General features: G+C 45.2%; 1 protein-coding gene and 1 long non-coding RNA gene across 6 annotated transcripts in view; one reads left to right on the top strand and one right to left on the bottom strand.

Moving 5' to 3' along the window:
* LOC122238080 overlaps positions 1 to 14,662 on the bottom strand; it is a 62,145-nt gene extending 47,483 nt beyond the window's left edge. Inside the window, exon 1 of the long non-coding RNA XR_006217050.1 lies at positions 14,527 to 14,662. This is a non-coding gene — a long non-coding RNA (uncharacterized LOC122238080). The remainder of the gene's footprint in view (positions 1 to 14,526) is intronic.
* Positions 1 to 16,692, top strand: part of TBC1D1 (TBC1 domain family member 1) — a 215,232-nt gene that overhangs the window by 49,226 nt on the left and 149,314 nt on the right. The window contains exon 1 of one of the 5 annotated variants that reach the window (XM_042984764.1): positions 14,739 to 14,997. The exons of the other annotated variants lie outside the window; for them this stretch is intronic. Coding sequence (XP_042840698.1) covers positions 14,968 to 14,997 — 30 coding nt within the window. The 5' untranslated portion in view covers positions 14,739 to 14,967. Of the gene's footprint in view, positions 1 to 14,738; positions 14,998 to 16,692 lie in introns of those variants that run through there. 5 annotated transcript variants of the gene reach the window in all.

Genomic DNA, 16,692 nt, shown 5'->3' with positions numbered 1-16,692 from the left:
GTCAGACGCTCAACCGACTAAGCCACCCAGGTGCCCCCCCAAAATGTTTTTTTTAAAAAGGAAAAATTCTATATCCATGAAAACTGGAGTAGGTGTGCCTGGTGGCTCAGTCTTTTAAGCATCTGACTCTTGATCTCAACTCAAGTCTTGATCTCAGGGTCGTGAGTTCAAGCCCCATGTTGGGCTCCATTCTGGGCGTGAAGCCTACTTTAAAGAAAAAATGGAACAGATATGGGATAGTCATACAATTTATTACAACTGAATTTCAATCAGCAGTTAAAATACACCATGTTGAATATAAAAAAGAAACTGCCAAAAATATAGTATACACTGTGATACCATATAGGAACAAATTGAAAAGCACAAAATGCGAGTTAATATAGTTTGTAGATTACTATTCATGGGGATAACATATCAAAACAGAGAGGGAAGATAGACCTAGCACTAGATGGTGGGTACTCCTGGGCCTGTAGGGAGATCTCTGTAAGTAACATCTTATTTCTTTAAAAAAAATACATTTATGTACCTATGCGCAAATATTTAAAACTGTTAAAACTGGGTAGAAGGTACATGAGTATCTGTCATATTATTCTATCTGATTTTTTGGAAAAATTTTTTTCTTTTTTCTTTTTAAAAAAACATTTTTTTAAATGTTTATTTCTTTTTGAGAGGGAGACAGAGTGCAAGGGGGGGAGGGGCAGAGAGTGAGGGAGACAAAGAATCTGAAGCAGGCTCCAGGCTCTGAGTTGTCAGCACAGAACCTGACATGGGGCTGGAACTCATGAACCATGGGATCATGACCTGAGCCGAAGTCAGATGCTTAACCGACTGAGCCACCCAGGTGCCTCTGGAAATATTTTATAATTAAAAAAACAAACAAACAAAATTTAGAAAACAAGAATGTTGGATGTAATAAAAAGTCCAGCATCAGATTCTGCTCTTTTGTAGATTAGGGATAATTTCACTCCTTTTTCCTTTTGTGGCTAACTTCTGCTTGACTTGGTGTGCATCTTTAAGCCTCAGGCCCTTTGGGTGGGTTTACAGGCCGCAGCGTTGGGTTCCAGGCCCTCTCTGCGTGCTTTCATAGCACCCTTTTCCTTCTTGCGACACTCCTCACCCGGCTGTGCAGTTTCCTGTTTACTTGCTGCGCGGGCCCACTGGAGCCTAGCACGCGCCTCTGGGGGCAGGTGGCTTATGTGCTGTAGCATCTCCAGGGACTGGTGTGCACTGTTGTACAACAGATACTTACTAAGAGACGAAGAATTCATGGATGCTTCCATGGTTTAAGTTCCCTGCTGTGCACACAGGGGGCCACAGTTGGATGCCTGAAATCACCAACTACATATACTGTGTATCAGCTATGAATTGAAACTATATAGCAACATCTGCGTGCACCGTTCTTGGCTTGGCCCGCCCTTAAGCCCTGGTACCACAACATCGCAGTTGGAGAGGAGGAACAGAGTGATGGGCTGCTTCCTGTGAGGAAACCTTGTCTTAGACCCACTGACTCCTCTAACTGAAAGAGTCAGGCTGTCATTAAACTGGCAGGAGACATACCCCATTCAGCCAATTTTCTGGCACTGTGAGGTCAGGGTCTTTCATTCCGTTAGCCAGGCCACCTCTTCCTAGGGAGGATCACTGCTGCCACCTGCCCCACACCCAGGAGCCCCAGCCCCTGCTTTGTCCCTGGTCAGGTTCCGGTTGGGTTGGGCTTGCCAGTCCCCAGGGTGGCCTCAGCGGGGAGTCTGCTGGAGGCCTCATTTCCTTCTTACTAGCCCCCAGCCAGCTGTAGCCTCGGGGAAGCGCCCTGCTTCCTCAGACCCAGAGAGGACTTGCTTCCTTTTCTTTTTCTTCCTCTCTTTCTTTTGATTATTCATTAGAATCTGCTCCTGTTTCAAGCCCACCCCCATGTAGCCTAGCTGCCATTGCCTCATCCCCCAGCCCCACGAAAGCAGCAGAATTCTCCCCCGCCCCCCCCCCCCCGACAAAGCCAGCTGTTGGTTGGAAGGTGGTGGGTGTCTTCAGAACGTTTCTTGACGAGAATAGATCCCTGAAGTCTTAGAGCACGAAGCCCAGTGTTAATAGCACTGAGGACCATTTGCTTTCCTGCACCGTGGAGAGACCATCAGCTCTACCCAGGCTCCACCTTGGGTGAGGTATTTTACCTTTCTGACCCTCAGCTTCTTTGTCTGCCAAATAGAATAAATAGTATCTTTGCCGCAGAGTTTTGAGATGATAATTAGGGGCTACGTGTGATAAAGTGGTTAAGTTGACAGAGTGTTTGGGCCTGAAGCCTGGTTCTGCCCCTGCAGTTTCCCCATCCAAAATCTGGCCTTCCTGGTCCGTCTGCACATTGGAAATGCTCAGAACAACGGCTGGCCTGTAATGAGTGCTTTCCAAAGGTTTGCTGTTTTAAGCACTGTCTGGTAGATAGTAAGCGCTCAATACACATCATGTTCTATTACTATTATTTTTACTTGTCTTAGTTCCTTAGGGTTACTGTAAAAAAAAAAAAAACACCAGTCCGAGTGGCTTGTGAACAACAGAAATTTATGTCTCACAGTTCTGGAGGCTGAGAAATTCAAGATCAAGGTGCTGGCAGATCCAGTGTCTGGTGAGGACCACTTCCCGGTTCATAGATGGCCGTCTTCTCCTGTCTCCTCACGTGGTGGGAGAGGCAAGGGGCTCTGTGGGATCTCTTTTACATGGACACCAATCCTATTCCCCATGGCTCCACCCTCACGACCTAATTACTTCCAAAGACCCCACCTCCAACTACCATTACGTGGAGGACTCAGTGTTAACATCTGAATTTGGGGAGGCTATGAACCTGAAGCCTACAGCATTTTGTCCCTGCCCCCCCCCCCCAATTCATGTGTTTCTCACATGCAAAACACATTTATTCCATTCCCAAACCCCCGAAAGTCTTCACTTGCTCCAGCATCAACTCAAAAATCTAAAGTCCAGCATTTCATCTAAAGGTCATCTAAATCAGATGGGGGTGAGACTGGAGATATGATTCATGCTGACATACACGGAGACAAATTCCTCTCTAAGCTGTGAATGTGTGAAACCAAACAAATTATGTGCTTCCAAAACACAGTGATGAAACAGGCATAGAATAAATGTTCCCATTCAAAAAAAAAAAAAAAAAAAAAACCCAACTACAAGGCAAAACTCCATCAGATCTTAAGGCTTAAGAAAAATCCTCTTGGCCTTGATTCTCTGCCTTCCAGACCTACTGGGACAGGAATCCCACCTTCTGGACACACTGGGATGGAGGTCCTGACCCTGCAGTTTTGCAGGGCAGTGGTTGGGCCCACAAGACTTTGGGGTTGTTGTAAGGATTGATGAGATAATATATGAAAATACTTGGCATGCAACAGATGTTCAGTAGATGTTGTTTCCCTCCTTCCTGACCCCTGATCGTGAAGAAGGGGTACTGCAGACAGGAGGCAGGGGACCCACCCTACCACTGAGCTGTAGGCACTCATTCTTGCAAGCTTCTCCCCTGAGGTAAAGGAACCAACTCTAGGTTTCCTGAAAAGTTCCAAGGGCTGCTTTGGTATCCTTGCAACATCAGGACCTTGAGATTGGTAAGCAGGTTTGTTTAATTCTGCCTTGACCCTGAGCTAAGGCTTCCAGGCATGAACCCATCACGGGCATTTAATTTAGCACTTATTTCATAGCGTTCCCAAGGGAAGCTTGGAAGGGACCTTGGAGATCTTGAGTGTAACCTCTGAAATGTACACGGTGGAAATGGGCCCAGAGATGCGACATGAGCTGCCTGAGACCACACAGTCAGTCTTGAGTAGGTAGAAGCTGGCAGTGCACATTGGACGCCCATCCCTGCGTCCCTCCTCGGCAGTCTCTGGAGATGTGTTGCCTCCACAGAGAGAAAGACTCCAAAGGACTGTGTTCAGATCAATCAGATCAGTTCAGATGAATTCTGAGCCTCCTCTGACTTATCAGGCTGATTTATCTTCACTTTACCCTGAGCATGGCCTCTGTCAAGTCTGGAAAATCCCAGGTGAAGAGGGCAGTGTCTCAGACTTCCCTACGTTAGAAGCATTGGAGAAATCAAAGGAGACTCGAACATCAAGGGAAAAGGGAAGCCATTCCCTTCTTGTACCTTCTCGTCCCTAACACCTCCTGTCAAAGCCAGCAGAAATTGTTTCCAATTATGTACCTGCTTTAGCTGTATATAGAGACTGGGAGGCAGATGGGTTATTTTATAACCTACGTATTACTTTGCTAAGCTGTGAACCCAGAGGGACCCTTTATCTTCAAGTTCCGAGAGGGGCATTTACCCAGGAATGTGGCTCTTGGGTCTCAACTTCTGGGAAATGTGCTTGCTCTGTGCACCTAAAAATTGCACTGAGCATAACCAGCACTCTCCTCTGGGTGAAATGCAAGCGTACATGACTCGGTGGACGTTTTGGAGGTATCTATCTCAAGCTATAGCGAGGAAACAGATGTGAATTGCTTTGCGTGACTATAGAGGTATGTGGCTCTGTACCAGGCACAAGTTACCAACATGGGAGAGACATTGTTCTGCTTTTTAGGTGCTTGCTGTGCAGTTCCAAAACTATTGTGATCCAAAAATACCAACATATACAAATTTAGGCTTTGAAAAGAGTGAGAGCATTTACAAGAAGAGTATCCATTGTGTTTCAAACCTGATGCTTTTGTTTAAGACCTCATTTTTCTAGAATAGTTTTAGATTCACAGCAAAGAGTGAGCACAGAGTATAGAGATTTCCCCTACACCCAGCCTCCACACATAAATAGCCTCTGCCATTATCGGCATCCGCCAGCAGGGTAATACATTTATTACAACTGGTGAATCTGTATGGACACAACATGATCACCCAAAGTCCATAGTTTACATCAGGACTCACTCTTGGTGTTGTATATTCTGTGGGTTTGGAAAAATGTAGAATGACATGTATCCATCATTATAACAGCATAACAAGTAATTTTCACTGCCCTAAAAATCCTCTGTGCTCTACCTATTCATCTCCCTCTTCCCATTCCCAACCGCTTGACAACCACTGATCTTTCACTGGTTCCATAGTTCTACGTTTTCCAGAATGTCATATAGTTGGAATTATATCTATGTAGCCTTTTCAGATTGGCCTCTTTCCTTTAGTAATGTGCATTTACAGTTCCTCCATGTATTTCCATGGTCTGGCAGTTCATTTCTTTCTAGCACTAAATAATATTCTATTATCTGGATGGACCACAGTTTATCCATTCACTTACAGAAGGACATCTTGGTTGCTTCTGGGCTTTGGTAACTAAATAAAGCTGCTACAAACATCTGTGTGCAGGTTTTTGTATGGACATAAGTTTTCAACTACTTTGGCTAAATACCAAGAAGCACGATTGCTGGATTCAAAGTTGATGACTTTAAAGAACTAGATGATAGTGGGTAAATAGAAATTGTTTTAGAAGTGGGAAATCACGGTAATTAGAGGTAAACTAAGCCACTTTTTTTTTTTTTAGGAAATTGTAATCTATGAAATAAGGGAGAAAGGGGAGTTTTGGTCCAATTTTTATTCACTAATGGATTTGGGAATTAATATTTTTCAGTCTCATTTTTTAGGAGAAACATAACTTTCAGTTTAGAAAAAGTTATTTTTTGGTGAAATTAATGCTGTGCAAGGTGGTGTTTTTAATGTTTTTATTATAAATTATAATAAAAATATCTGAGCTTAAAGCTGAGCATCCGTGTTTAGTTATAACACAGGGTGAGGATGTCAAAAATCTTATGACTAAATTTTCAGTGTTTTCTTTTATGAGCTAATTGCTGCTGGGTTTTTCCATGATTTTGAAACGTGTGTGTACAGTACTTTGGAAAAAGATTATTTGCTTAAACTTTATAGACTGAGCTAAAGTTAGAAAAACATTGTTTCTATTTTTGGAATGTCTTACCAACTAGAAAATGAACAACATGACCATACATATTAAGCAAAAATACTGAGGTGGGAACAGATATTAAAATAGCAAATATAGGAGCGCCTGGATGGCTCAGTCTGTTGATGTTAGACTTTGGCTCAGGTCATGATCTCATGGTTCATGGGTTCAAGCCCCATGTCGGGCTCTGTGCTGACAGCTCAGAGCCTGGAGCCTGCTCCAGATTCTTTGTCTCCCTCGCTCTCTGTCCCTCCCCCGCTCACACACGGTCTCTCTCTCTCTCTCTCAAATATAAACATTTAAAAAAATAGCAAATATATTAATTTAGCTGGTTAGAAATGTCATAAGCCTTTTCATGAATTGTTACTTTTAATGAAGAGATAAATCTGCTGTAAACTGAATTTGTTTTAAAAAGACTGCTGAGGGTAGAGAGAAACTGGTGTGAACTTTACTCTTGAGGGGGTCTGTCACAGACTGGTCCTCTCTAGAGTTAACAATTGAATGGCTCACTTTTTTACACTGCAAAGTCTTACGATTTCTAATTGGGCTGCAGCCAGATTTTAATTTTGCAAGGCTTTTTGATAAATGTACTGAAGGTGACTGGAGCCATTAAAAATGTTATTAAATCTGTTTGCTGTTATTCTGGCTAACAAGAAACTATAACCTGGTAACGGAAATCAAAACAAAATTAGAGACCTAAATTTAAACGTTGATATGGATGCATTAAAGTAGAATGTTCTTTAGCTAATAACCTGAATTTATTATCTACCTTCAAATAAGTCTTCACCAAATTTATCTTTCCTCTTCCCTCCCTCACCAATTTGTTGAGCATTGTTTGTTCTGAAGCTGGTCTTCGGGTGCTTGGGCTTGCCACCCAAAGACTCCATTTTGAATTTAGCATGATTTAAAATGTGACTGCATGTATGTGCTTGAGAGAAAGTGAGAGATGTAGACAGAAGGGGTGGGATGGGTGGGAAGAGGAATGGAATAGTAGTAGTGGGAATGAGCAGGGTTTATTGCTGAAGTAGGAATTTCTGAGGTGCCTGAAAGTGTGTGCATGCCTTCCAAGTCTCTGGCCAGCGAGAATTGTACGAATTTACCAGAGAAACTTGGAATCATTCACAGTGTGCCTTAGAGTTAAGGTAACAAATGGAGCACAGTCATGCTGCTAGGCTTAGTAACTCATAAAAAGGGAGAAGCAAATAATTGAGAATTGGGGAGGCCCACTCATTCTGGAATTAGTTTTGGCTAACAATCTCCACTTTGATCTCAACTGTTTGTCCTGTCTATAAACTCAGTCATGAACTTGAGACCTCCAGCCCATCATTTGTTTTATTTTTGCATTTGTACCATATACTATGTTAGGGTTCTCCAGAGAGACAGAACCAATAGGATATAGGTATATGTAAGAGGAGATTTATTACAGGAATTGGGTCATATGGTTACGGAGGCCAACAAGTTCCACCATCTGCTGTCGGCAAAGCTGGAGAACCAGGAAGGCTGGTGGAGTGGGTGTGAGTTTGGGGGCTGATAGTGTAAGTCCTGGTCTGAAGGAGAAGACGCAAGAACCAGAGCACTGATGCCCATAGGCAAGAGAAGATGAATGTCTCAGCTCAAGTAGAGAGCACCAATTCGCCCTTCCTCAGCTTTTTGTCCTATTCCTGCCCTCCACAATTGGATGATACCAACCCGATGTGCTGTGTGTGAGAGCTCTCTTCTTTAGTCAGTCTACCTATTCAAATGCTAATCTCTTCCAGAGACGCCTTCACAGATATATCCAGAAATAACCTTTACCAGCCAACTGAGCATCCCTTAGCCCTTTTAAGTGGACACATAAAATTAATCACATCATTAACCAACAGCAATCCCTGCTGGCACTACTCTTCCTACTACTGCTACTACTACTATAGCTAATGTTTCTTGAGCACCTACTATATGCAAGGATTCAGGCGGAAATGCTTCATTTCATCTCATTTAATCCTAAAACTAGCCCTCTTCGCCTGGCTGGCTCAGTCAGTACAGCATGAGACTCTTGATCCAGGGGTAGTAAGTTCAAGCCCCACGTTGGGTGTAGAGATTACTTTAAAAAAAAAGATCCTAAAACTAGCCCTCTACAGCGTGGGCTCCATTAATATAAAGCTTCATGGAATTAACTTACCTGAAGTCATTTAACCATTGTCACATAGGATTTAAAAAATTGCAACAGAATTCACATACCATGAAATTTAAGTTTTTTAGTATATTTAGTATAGTGAATATACTAAAAATTCCAAAATATTTTCATCATCCCAAAGAGAAACCCTATACTCATTAGCAATCACTCCCCATTTTTCCCTCCTTCCAATTCCTGGAAACCATGAATCTACTTTCTGCCTCTATGGATTTGCCTATTCTGGATATATATTATCAATGGAATCATACAATATGTTCTCTTTTGTGTCTGGCTTCTTTCACTTAGCGTAATGTTTTCAAGGTCCATTTACACCTAGCATGTATCAGCATGCTACTTTTTACGACAAAATGATACCCGTTGTGTGGGATACTACATTTTGTTTCTCCATTCATCAGTTGATGGACTCTTGGGTTGTTTCTATTTTATAGAGCTGTTATGAATACTAGTACTGTGAACATTCATGAGCAAGTTTTTTCATGGCATATGTTTTCAGTTCATGCAGAGGGATTTTGTTGCATGATTTTTTTGGACTTGATAGTACCCTCAGCAAATATTTTTTTTGGAAACAAAGTTTTATGCCAGACAGGGATAACTGCACACCTCCAAACTAAAATTTACTAAAAATTCTTTTTACAATGTGAGCTCTGTTTTCTGCCTTATCTTAGTAAGGCTTGATTTCCAGAGATAAGCACCAATTTTTTATGCTTTTGTCCAGCTGATCCTTCTTCCTAGAAAGCCCACTCCCTCATCACCATCTGTGAAAGTTGTAAAGTCTTGGGGCACCTGGCTGGCTCAGTCAGTAGAACATGTGGCTCTTGATTCTGGGTCATGACTTCGAACCCCTCATTGAGTGTAGCGATTACTTAAAAAAAGAAAAAAAAATGTCCTGTCACCTTCCAGCCGGGAAGCTCGTGCTTCCTTTGCAGCCTTAAGTTACCTTTCGTTTTTTTTCTGGGAACTCCGTGGAGCTTTACCTGGGCCTCTCCCATGGTGTTCCCTTTCCAATCTTACCAGCCACCCTGTATCTCCCTTGAGGTCAAGATTCAGGCCTTGTCACATTTCTATTCCTTGCCAAGACTTGTGTTGCTTTACACAATAGGTGATGAATATGCTAGAACTGAATCACTCCCTGATTAGCTGCCGTGATATTGTGATTTATAATAAGAAACATACATTTGATGTCGGTCCCCTTTCCTGGCACAGAGCTCCTAAAACCTTTGGAATTTCCTGTGAAGAGAGCAATGAAGGTGTCCTTTTGTTATGTTAATCAAGAGACTTTTGGAAGCCCCTTGGTCACCTAAGAAAGGAGACTGGTTGCCAGGGAATCAACCACAGGATTAGAGAGTAGGGACATTCAGTCCTACCCCCTGACCTCTGGGGGGGGTGGGGGGGGAGAGGGGCTGAAGTTTGAGTTTCATCACTAGTGGCCAATGATTTAATTGATCATGCTTCGGTAATGAGGCCTGCATTAAAAATCCAAATGACAGGGTTCGGAGAGCTTCTGAGTTTGGTGAACACTTAGAGATGGCAGGACACTGGCACTTTCCGAGAGTGTGCAAGTGCACTTTCTTCACACTTTGCCCTAGGCCTCTCTGACGTCTGGCTGTTCCTGAGTTACAGCCTTTTATAATAACCCAGTTATCTAGTAAGTAAAATGTTCTGAGTTCTGTGAGCCGCGCTAACATAGGACTTGAACTCGAGGAGGGGGATGGGAGAACCTGTGGCCGGCTGGTCAGAAGCCCAGGTGACAACTTGGCCTTGTGATTGCCTTATGGGAAGTGTGTGTGGGGGCTGCAGTCTTGTGGGACTGAGCCCTTAACTTCAGGTTGATGGTGTCAGAATCGAGTTGAATTGTAGGGTACCCAGCTGGTGTCAGAGAATTGCTTGATGGTGTGTGTGGGCGGGGGGGAAACCCATATTGTCATTGGTATCAGGATCATAGTTGCCGAGTGGTTCTGAGTCACTTGAAACCAAGTTGAGTTTCCTCCTATTACGGCTGCCCTATTTTTAGCCACGTCTTATGGGGGAGGAAGGGTCGTCAGAGTGAGGTCAGGCTTTTGTAGGCTCCCCCCTTTCTGCCTCCACCTCTGAGCTGGTGGAGCACAGCCGAGGAGGTTCATCTCCTCTGGAATTCTCAGAGGAGACTCTGCGGTCCTTGCCTCTTGCTTCTCCTCAAAGGAAGTACATGGCAGAAGAGTGGGAGCAGTGTTGGGGTTATTTCGGAGGGTTCCGGTCAGACTTAAAAGGGAAGCAACTCTACCAGTTTCTGGGTCTCCCCCCCACCATCTCTTTTCAAGTCCTCCTGTAATGTCTCAGGAAAACTGAGATTAAATCATCCTTTTAAAGTTACTTAGAGGGGCACCTGGGTGACTCAGGTGGTTGAACGTCTGACCTCTGCTCAGGTCACGATCTCGCAGTTTTTGAGTTTGAGCCCCCATGTTGGGCTCCTAGCTCGCTGCTGTCAGCGTGGAGCCTGCTTCAGATCCTCTGTCTACCCCCCCCCCCACCCCCCGCCCCAGCGCTTCCCCCGCTTGTGTTCACTCTGTCTCTCTCCTTCAAAAATAAATATTAAAAAAAAAAGTTACTTAGACAGCAGTCTTGAAAAAAAATAGGGGTGCTGGATGGCTCAGGCAGTTAAGTGTTCAACTTGTCATCTTGGCTCAGGTCATGATCTGGGGGTTTGTGGGATCAAGCCCTAAGTGGGGCTCTGTGCTAAAAGCACAGAACCTGCTTGGGATTCTCTCTCTGCCCTTCCCCTGCCTGCACTGTCTCTCAAAATATATACAATAAACATTAAAGAAAAAAAAAAGCAGTCTTGAATTTTCTATAAATCATTTGTTTAGATCTCAGAAGTCCTATTTGGATATATATTTTTTAAAATTGTTATTTATTCAATTCATTCATGCAAGTAATCTCTACATCCGACGTGGGACACACATGTTCTTCCAAGCTTTCAGCAAAATTAAAGGTCAACACCAGTATTGACCTCTGGCTGAATTCATTTGGGTGACCCATTTTTGCTGGGCTGGGTGGAGTTGTTAATAATTGGGTGTCCCTTCTCCAAGATGCCACAGCTCATTCAGTCCTAATTGTCTCATACCTGGCTTTCTTCACACATTTATGTGACCTGCCTGCCCTTTGACATCTCTGAGGATCTGACCCTACCCCCAATTTATCTGCCCTTCTTCCCCCCCACCCCGGGCACCACAGGTAACTGTGATAGATAGGGCTGGGAATCATCAGCACCTTTGAGTAATGATTCGTCTGTCATAGGGGTTCTCAATTCTGACGGAGAGACAATCACCAGGGAGCTGTTAAAAATAACCAATGCCTGGGAGCACCCTGGGGGTTTAGTCGGTTAAGCTTCTGAGCTCAGGTCATGATCTCATGGTTTGTGAGTTCGAGCCCAGCATTGCCCTCTCTGCTGTCAGCACAGATCCGGCTTTGGGTCCTCTGTCCTCCTCTCTCTGCCCCTCCCCTGCTCTTTCTCTCAAAAATAAACATTAAAAACAACAACAACAACAAAAAACCAGTGCCTGGGATATCTATAGTCCTTCCCTGTGGGAATATACAGTTTCTTGGGGGGAAGGATACTTTTTTTTCAGATGGTGGTGTTTTAATGAAAATTGTTTTATTTGAATGTGGAACCAGTAGCTTGTCTGATGTTAATGGTTTCCCTTTTGTGAAATTCCAAATTATAATAGAATTTTTTCTTGCAGTGTGACTGGAAAGCTCCATGCTGGCAGTGAATTAAAATAAGACCTTTCTCCTCTATTTCTTAAACTATATGCAGAGCTCTGCATTTTACAGTCTATCAAGTCTATTCAATGGAAAGGCCCTTATGTTCCCATATTCCCATGAAATGAGTGATTTTGCCCAGTCCAGGATCAGGCAGAGATCTGGGGCAGAGGGAGACCTCTGTGTGTCTAAAGGATATATAAGCTTTAGGCAAGTCCAAACCAGGTTCTGAGAAGCCTCCACCCAGAAGTGCATATTTGGAGAACTGGATCCAGGTTGAAACAATGAGGACTTGATGTCCCTTTTTTCACCTGCCAGCACACTTTCCCGTTGTAAGTGTTACATCCAGGATTTGGTCTGACTTTTTCTTTTTTTGCAAGAAGTGTATGATTTTATCTCCTAAATTTAATCTAATTTCTTTTAGATCTCCTGCCCAATTTGCAGAAAATTTATCTTGGTCAGAAGTAACTCAGGTTTCTTTCATCAATTTCAGGTTCCTTTCGTCCTTTCAACCCTAGAGTTGCTTCTAAATTCTGGGGTATTTTTATAGAGCTCAGTCTGGAGATGGGAGTGATGGAGTATGGTGATGACTGTCATGGGCCCAGCTTGTCCCACCTGGTCCTCAGCTGCCCATCCAGTCCCATCAAACTGTGTTGCTGCCTAGGAATCTTCCAGGTCTCTCTCTACCTGACCTAGTGCATACCATTCCCAGGACACCAGACAATTTTAGCTGTTCTCTCTAGGGGCTGTTGGCCAGAAACCCATTTTAAGCCTCACGTCAATGACTCTCACATACTAGTGCATCCCAAACTTGAACGTGCACACTAGACATATGGAATCAAGGTAAAATCAAAGTTCTGACTCCGTAGGTCTGGATTAGGGCAGGGCCTGAGATTCTGCATGTCTAACAACTTGCCAGATGGTGTCTAGGCTGCTGGTTCTTTGAGTAGCAAGGCTGTGGAGGACAGAAGGGCTCTTGGTGTAATGGACTTGTCAGACTCAATCTCTTCTATTTGGAGGAAGTGATTTGATAACAGGGAAGGATTTGGTTAAATGGCTGCCAATGCGCGCCCTTTTTCTAGCTTTTCATTTTCTTCTTTTTTTAGTAATCTCTACACCCAATGTGGGGCTTTAACTCATGACCCTGAGATTAAGAGCAGCATGCTCTTCCAGCTGAGCCAGCCAGGTGCCCTAGCTCCTAATTTCTTAGAGAATAATAATCACTGTTTAAAAGAATGAAGGAACAGCAGTTCCTTAAGATGCTCTTAGGACCTTTTTTACCCAGGTAGGCTCTGTTAGAATGCTGTCACTCTTGGCTTTCCCCATGCACTCTATCTGGAAGGAGAAACAAGAGGATGACATGTCCCTCACCCCCATGATCCTCTCTTCTTGGCAGTCATACCCGTGTGTAATACCCGTTGTCTTGTGTGTGGACTAATTTCCTTGCATTTAATGAAGAAAATACAGCGGAAGTTGTGGGCTGTCACTTCCGAGATCAGTTTCTAAAACAACTGATTTCCTTCTTGGACACATGCTGTTTCTCAGATCATTTGTACTTGGGGGGATGCGAACTGACATTTTATGAGCAGCCCTATGGGGAGGACCACATGATGCAGCAAGAAACCCAAGCCCTTGGGGCACCTGGGTGGCTCAGTCGGTTGAGTGTCTGACTTTGGCTCAGGTCATAAGCCGGTTCACCAGTTCAAGCCCCATGTCAGGCTCTGTGCTGGCAGCTCAGAGCCTGCAGCCTGCTTCAGATGCTGTGTCTCCCTCTCTCCCTGCCCCACCTCTGCTCACACTGTCTCTCTCTCTCAAAATAAATAAACATTAAAAAAAAAAAAAAAGAAAGAAAGAAAGAAAGAAAAGAAACCGAAGGCCTGAGTCCAACAGCCTGTATGGAACAAACTATGGGAGTGAGCTTGAAAGTGGATCCTTCAGTCCCACTCCAGTTTTGGGATGGCCTCTGCCCCAGCTAACGGCTTGAACTCAACAAGAGAGACCTGAGCCAGAGCACCCAGCTAAGATGCTCTGGATTTCTGACCCCCAGAAACCGGTGTTTTAAGCTTCTCAGTTTGGGGATAATTTGTTACACAGCAATGGATAATATACCCACCTGACTCAGATTCCAGACGTTTGGAGACCGTCCAAACTGTTTGAATAAAATGTTCTATTGGCCTATCATGAAAATAATGCACAATATGACAAAAGGAAAGAGAAGCACAGTTCTCGGTCTGGGGTTGCTATTTGGCCTGATTCACACAGTGAGTGGCTCAACATGACTTACATTTACACGCTGGCTACTAGACCTTTGCACTTTTTCTTTTTTTCTTCCAATGTGGAACTCTGGGGTGTCTTGAGTTAGAAACTCAGCTTTAACCTTTGTAGCTATAAACTGACTACACTGTCTTATCGTCTTGCCTTGGGAGAGAAGAAAACCGGTGAAGTCACCATTTCTCACGTGGCTGAAACCTACCGGCTGGCAGGAGCTTCGTTTCCTACCCCCACCCCGAGTCTCAATAGCTTAGTTTCCTGACTCCAAGAAAACCACCTTTGATTATATAAAGGTATTAGGGGCTAGGGAAACACTAGTCCTTTTGTTACCCGCCATCTCGAGCGCTTAGAAAGAAACGCTGTGGGGGTGGGGGCAACCCCGGTTAAGTTGGGCGGGCTTTCTCAACTCTGGGGCTTGTATCCAACCTGAGCGAGAGGACTTCCCGGTTCTCCGAAAGTTGTGCGAAAGGGACGTCCGAGGCGTGTGGGTTTCCTCCTCCCGGAGCTGCGCAGCCGGGGACAGCCGCGAGGTGCGCGACCCCCGCGCGTCCCAACTTCCCGCCGCGAGCCCAGCGTGGGGGGTGGGGTGGGGGTGGGCGGGGTCGGCCGCGCTCCGTCCCCTCCCCCTCCGTCCCCTCCCCTTCCCCGCGCTCTCCCCACCCACTTCCCTTTCTCGGCCGCCCGGGCAGCCCTGCGGGCGCGACCTCTCCGAGCAGTGACGAGCGGGGAGGAGCCCGCCGCCGCCGCCGCCGGAGCCATGCCCGCGCCCCGCCGCGCCCTGAGCCCGCCCCCGGCTGTCCGCCGTCCCACGGGCCGGCGGCGGGAGTGAGCGGGAGCGACGGGCGAGGAGCCGCCTCCCGGCCCGCGATGTCACCATTGTTCAGCTGGGTGGCCAAGGTAGGCGGCGTCGGGGCAGCGTCGGGCCGGCGCCCGTTACCGTAGCGGACGGCTCTGGGAGCCGGCGTCCCGGCTGGCGCGGTTCTGGGGACGTTTGTAACCGTCGAGCCGCGGGGGGTCCGGAGCGCGGGAGGAGCGCCTGCGGCGGGGGGTGGGGGGGTCTGACCGTGCCGAGACCGCCGGCGGCGGGGGACGCCCCGCTGACTGGGGACAGCGACCGGAGAGTGGCGGGCGCGGCTGGGGTCGTTTCCCCGGCGGTTCTCATTCATTAGTTGGCCTAACGGGCTAGGTGGCGTCACGCCCATTTGACGGGTGGGGAGAGCGAGGCTCGGCGCCGGACCCAGGTGTCCGCACCTGGCGGCCGGCTGCCTCTCTTCCCCCGCAGCTCACCACGCGCCGCGGATTCTCCGCCGGCTGTTTCCCCCGCGGCGGGAGCTTGGGTGGCATCCTTCTTGCCACCGGCTTGTGCTTTTTTGCCTGGGTTAGGGCGCCGAGGATGCCGAAAAGCTGGACTTGGTGCACACGGAGGGTGTCTGTCCTTTGTTTTAAACTCCCTGTTTCAGAGGGTTCGGTGGTCTGAGTTTTGAATGCAAAATGTTTACCTTCTATTTCCATAAAGTTTTATTTTCAGAACATTAGCGCCTTCAGAATAACTGAGCGTTGCAAACCCCTGCCAATTTCACTATCGCTGAAACGAAGGGATGGGAGTAGATTTCTAGAGTTCCCACCAGTTTGCGAACATAGAATTATTTTAATACCCTGGCGGAGTACCAGCCGTTTAGGTGTTTTTGAGTGATGGATCCCTCTCAGCTTCTAAAAGGCCGGCAGGACAACTGGGCACCTTTCTCACACTCCATGGATTCCTCTTAGCCTTTAGCAGGGCTCACTCTTGGAGTTTGACAGGTTGAGTAATAAACTCTTACTGAGAGAATCTGTTAGCCATGATGTGACCCTTTACAAATAATAATTAGGTGGTTGTTATATCTTCTAGTTATGTAGTGCTTTTAGAGTGCTGGTTTTATAAATAAATACCTGTTTGTGAGCCACATAAGGCTTGGCCTGTCATTTAAGTGGTAATAAAATGGAGACACAGAAACCAGATTAGTTATTAGGCACTGTATCCTATCTTCTCATTCTCACCAGAATTTTCACTTCCTGAAACACAGCTGTGATAAAATGAAATGACTTTCAACAAAGTTTTGAGCCCTTGTGGTTTTGTGGTGAATAAAAAGAATGATAAAGTCCAGATTTTTTGGTTTGAAGTGATACCTTATTGGCTTTTATAAATAATGCTAAATTTAAAAAAATGTTACGTAGTTTAAAAAGTAATTCAGGGTGTGTTGTCTGATTATATTTTACTTATTTTAGGTTGAGGATTCGAGTCCACCTTTTATACTGTTCGACTTTGTACCACAAGGCCAAAGGGAGACAAACCAAAAAAACAAAAAACAAAACAAAAACTTAGTATATATTTTTTTACTCCAAAATTGGTAAGAAGTAAATCTAAAACAACAACAACAACAACAAAAACCAAAAAGAAAAACCTATCAACAACCTTATTCCTGGTACTGTTTTATAGTTTTGTTTACTTTTCCAAAACATTTAATAAAGATGCTTTTCACTATAGGAGTGAGGTGGACTTTTGTTCACGTTGACCTATGAGATGATAGTGAAAACACCAGACTAAAGCTTTAC

This window comes from Panthera tigris, chromosome B1, assembly GCF_018350195.1.
Source record: "Panthera tigris isolate Pti1 chromosome B1, P.tigris_Pti1_mat1.1, whole genome shotgun sequence".
Classification (NCBI taxonomy): domain Eukaryota; kingdom Metazoa; phylum Chordata; class Mammalia; order Carnivora; family Felidae; genus Panthera; species Panthera tigris.
The sequence above is the reverse complement of the archived record's forward strand: the minus strand, read 5'-3'. Positions and strand labels throughout refer to the sequence as shown.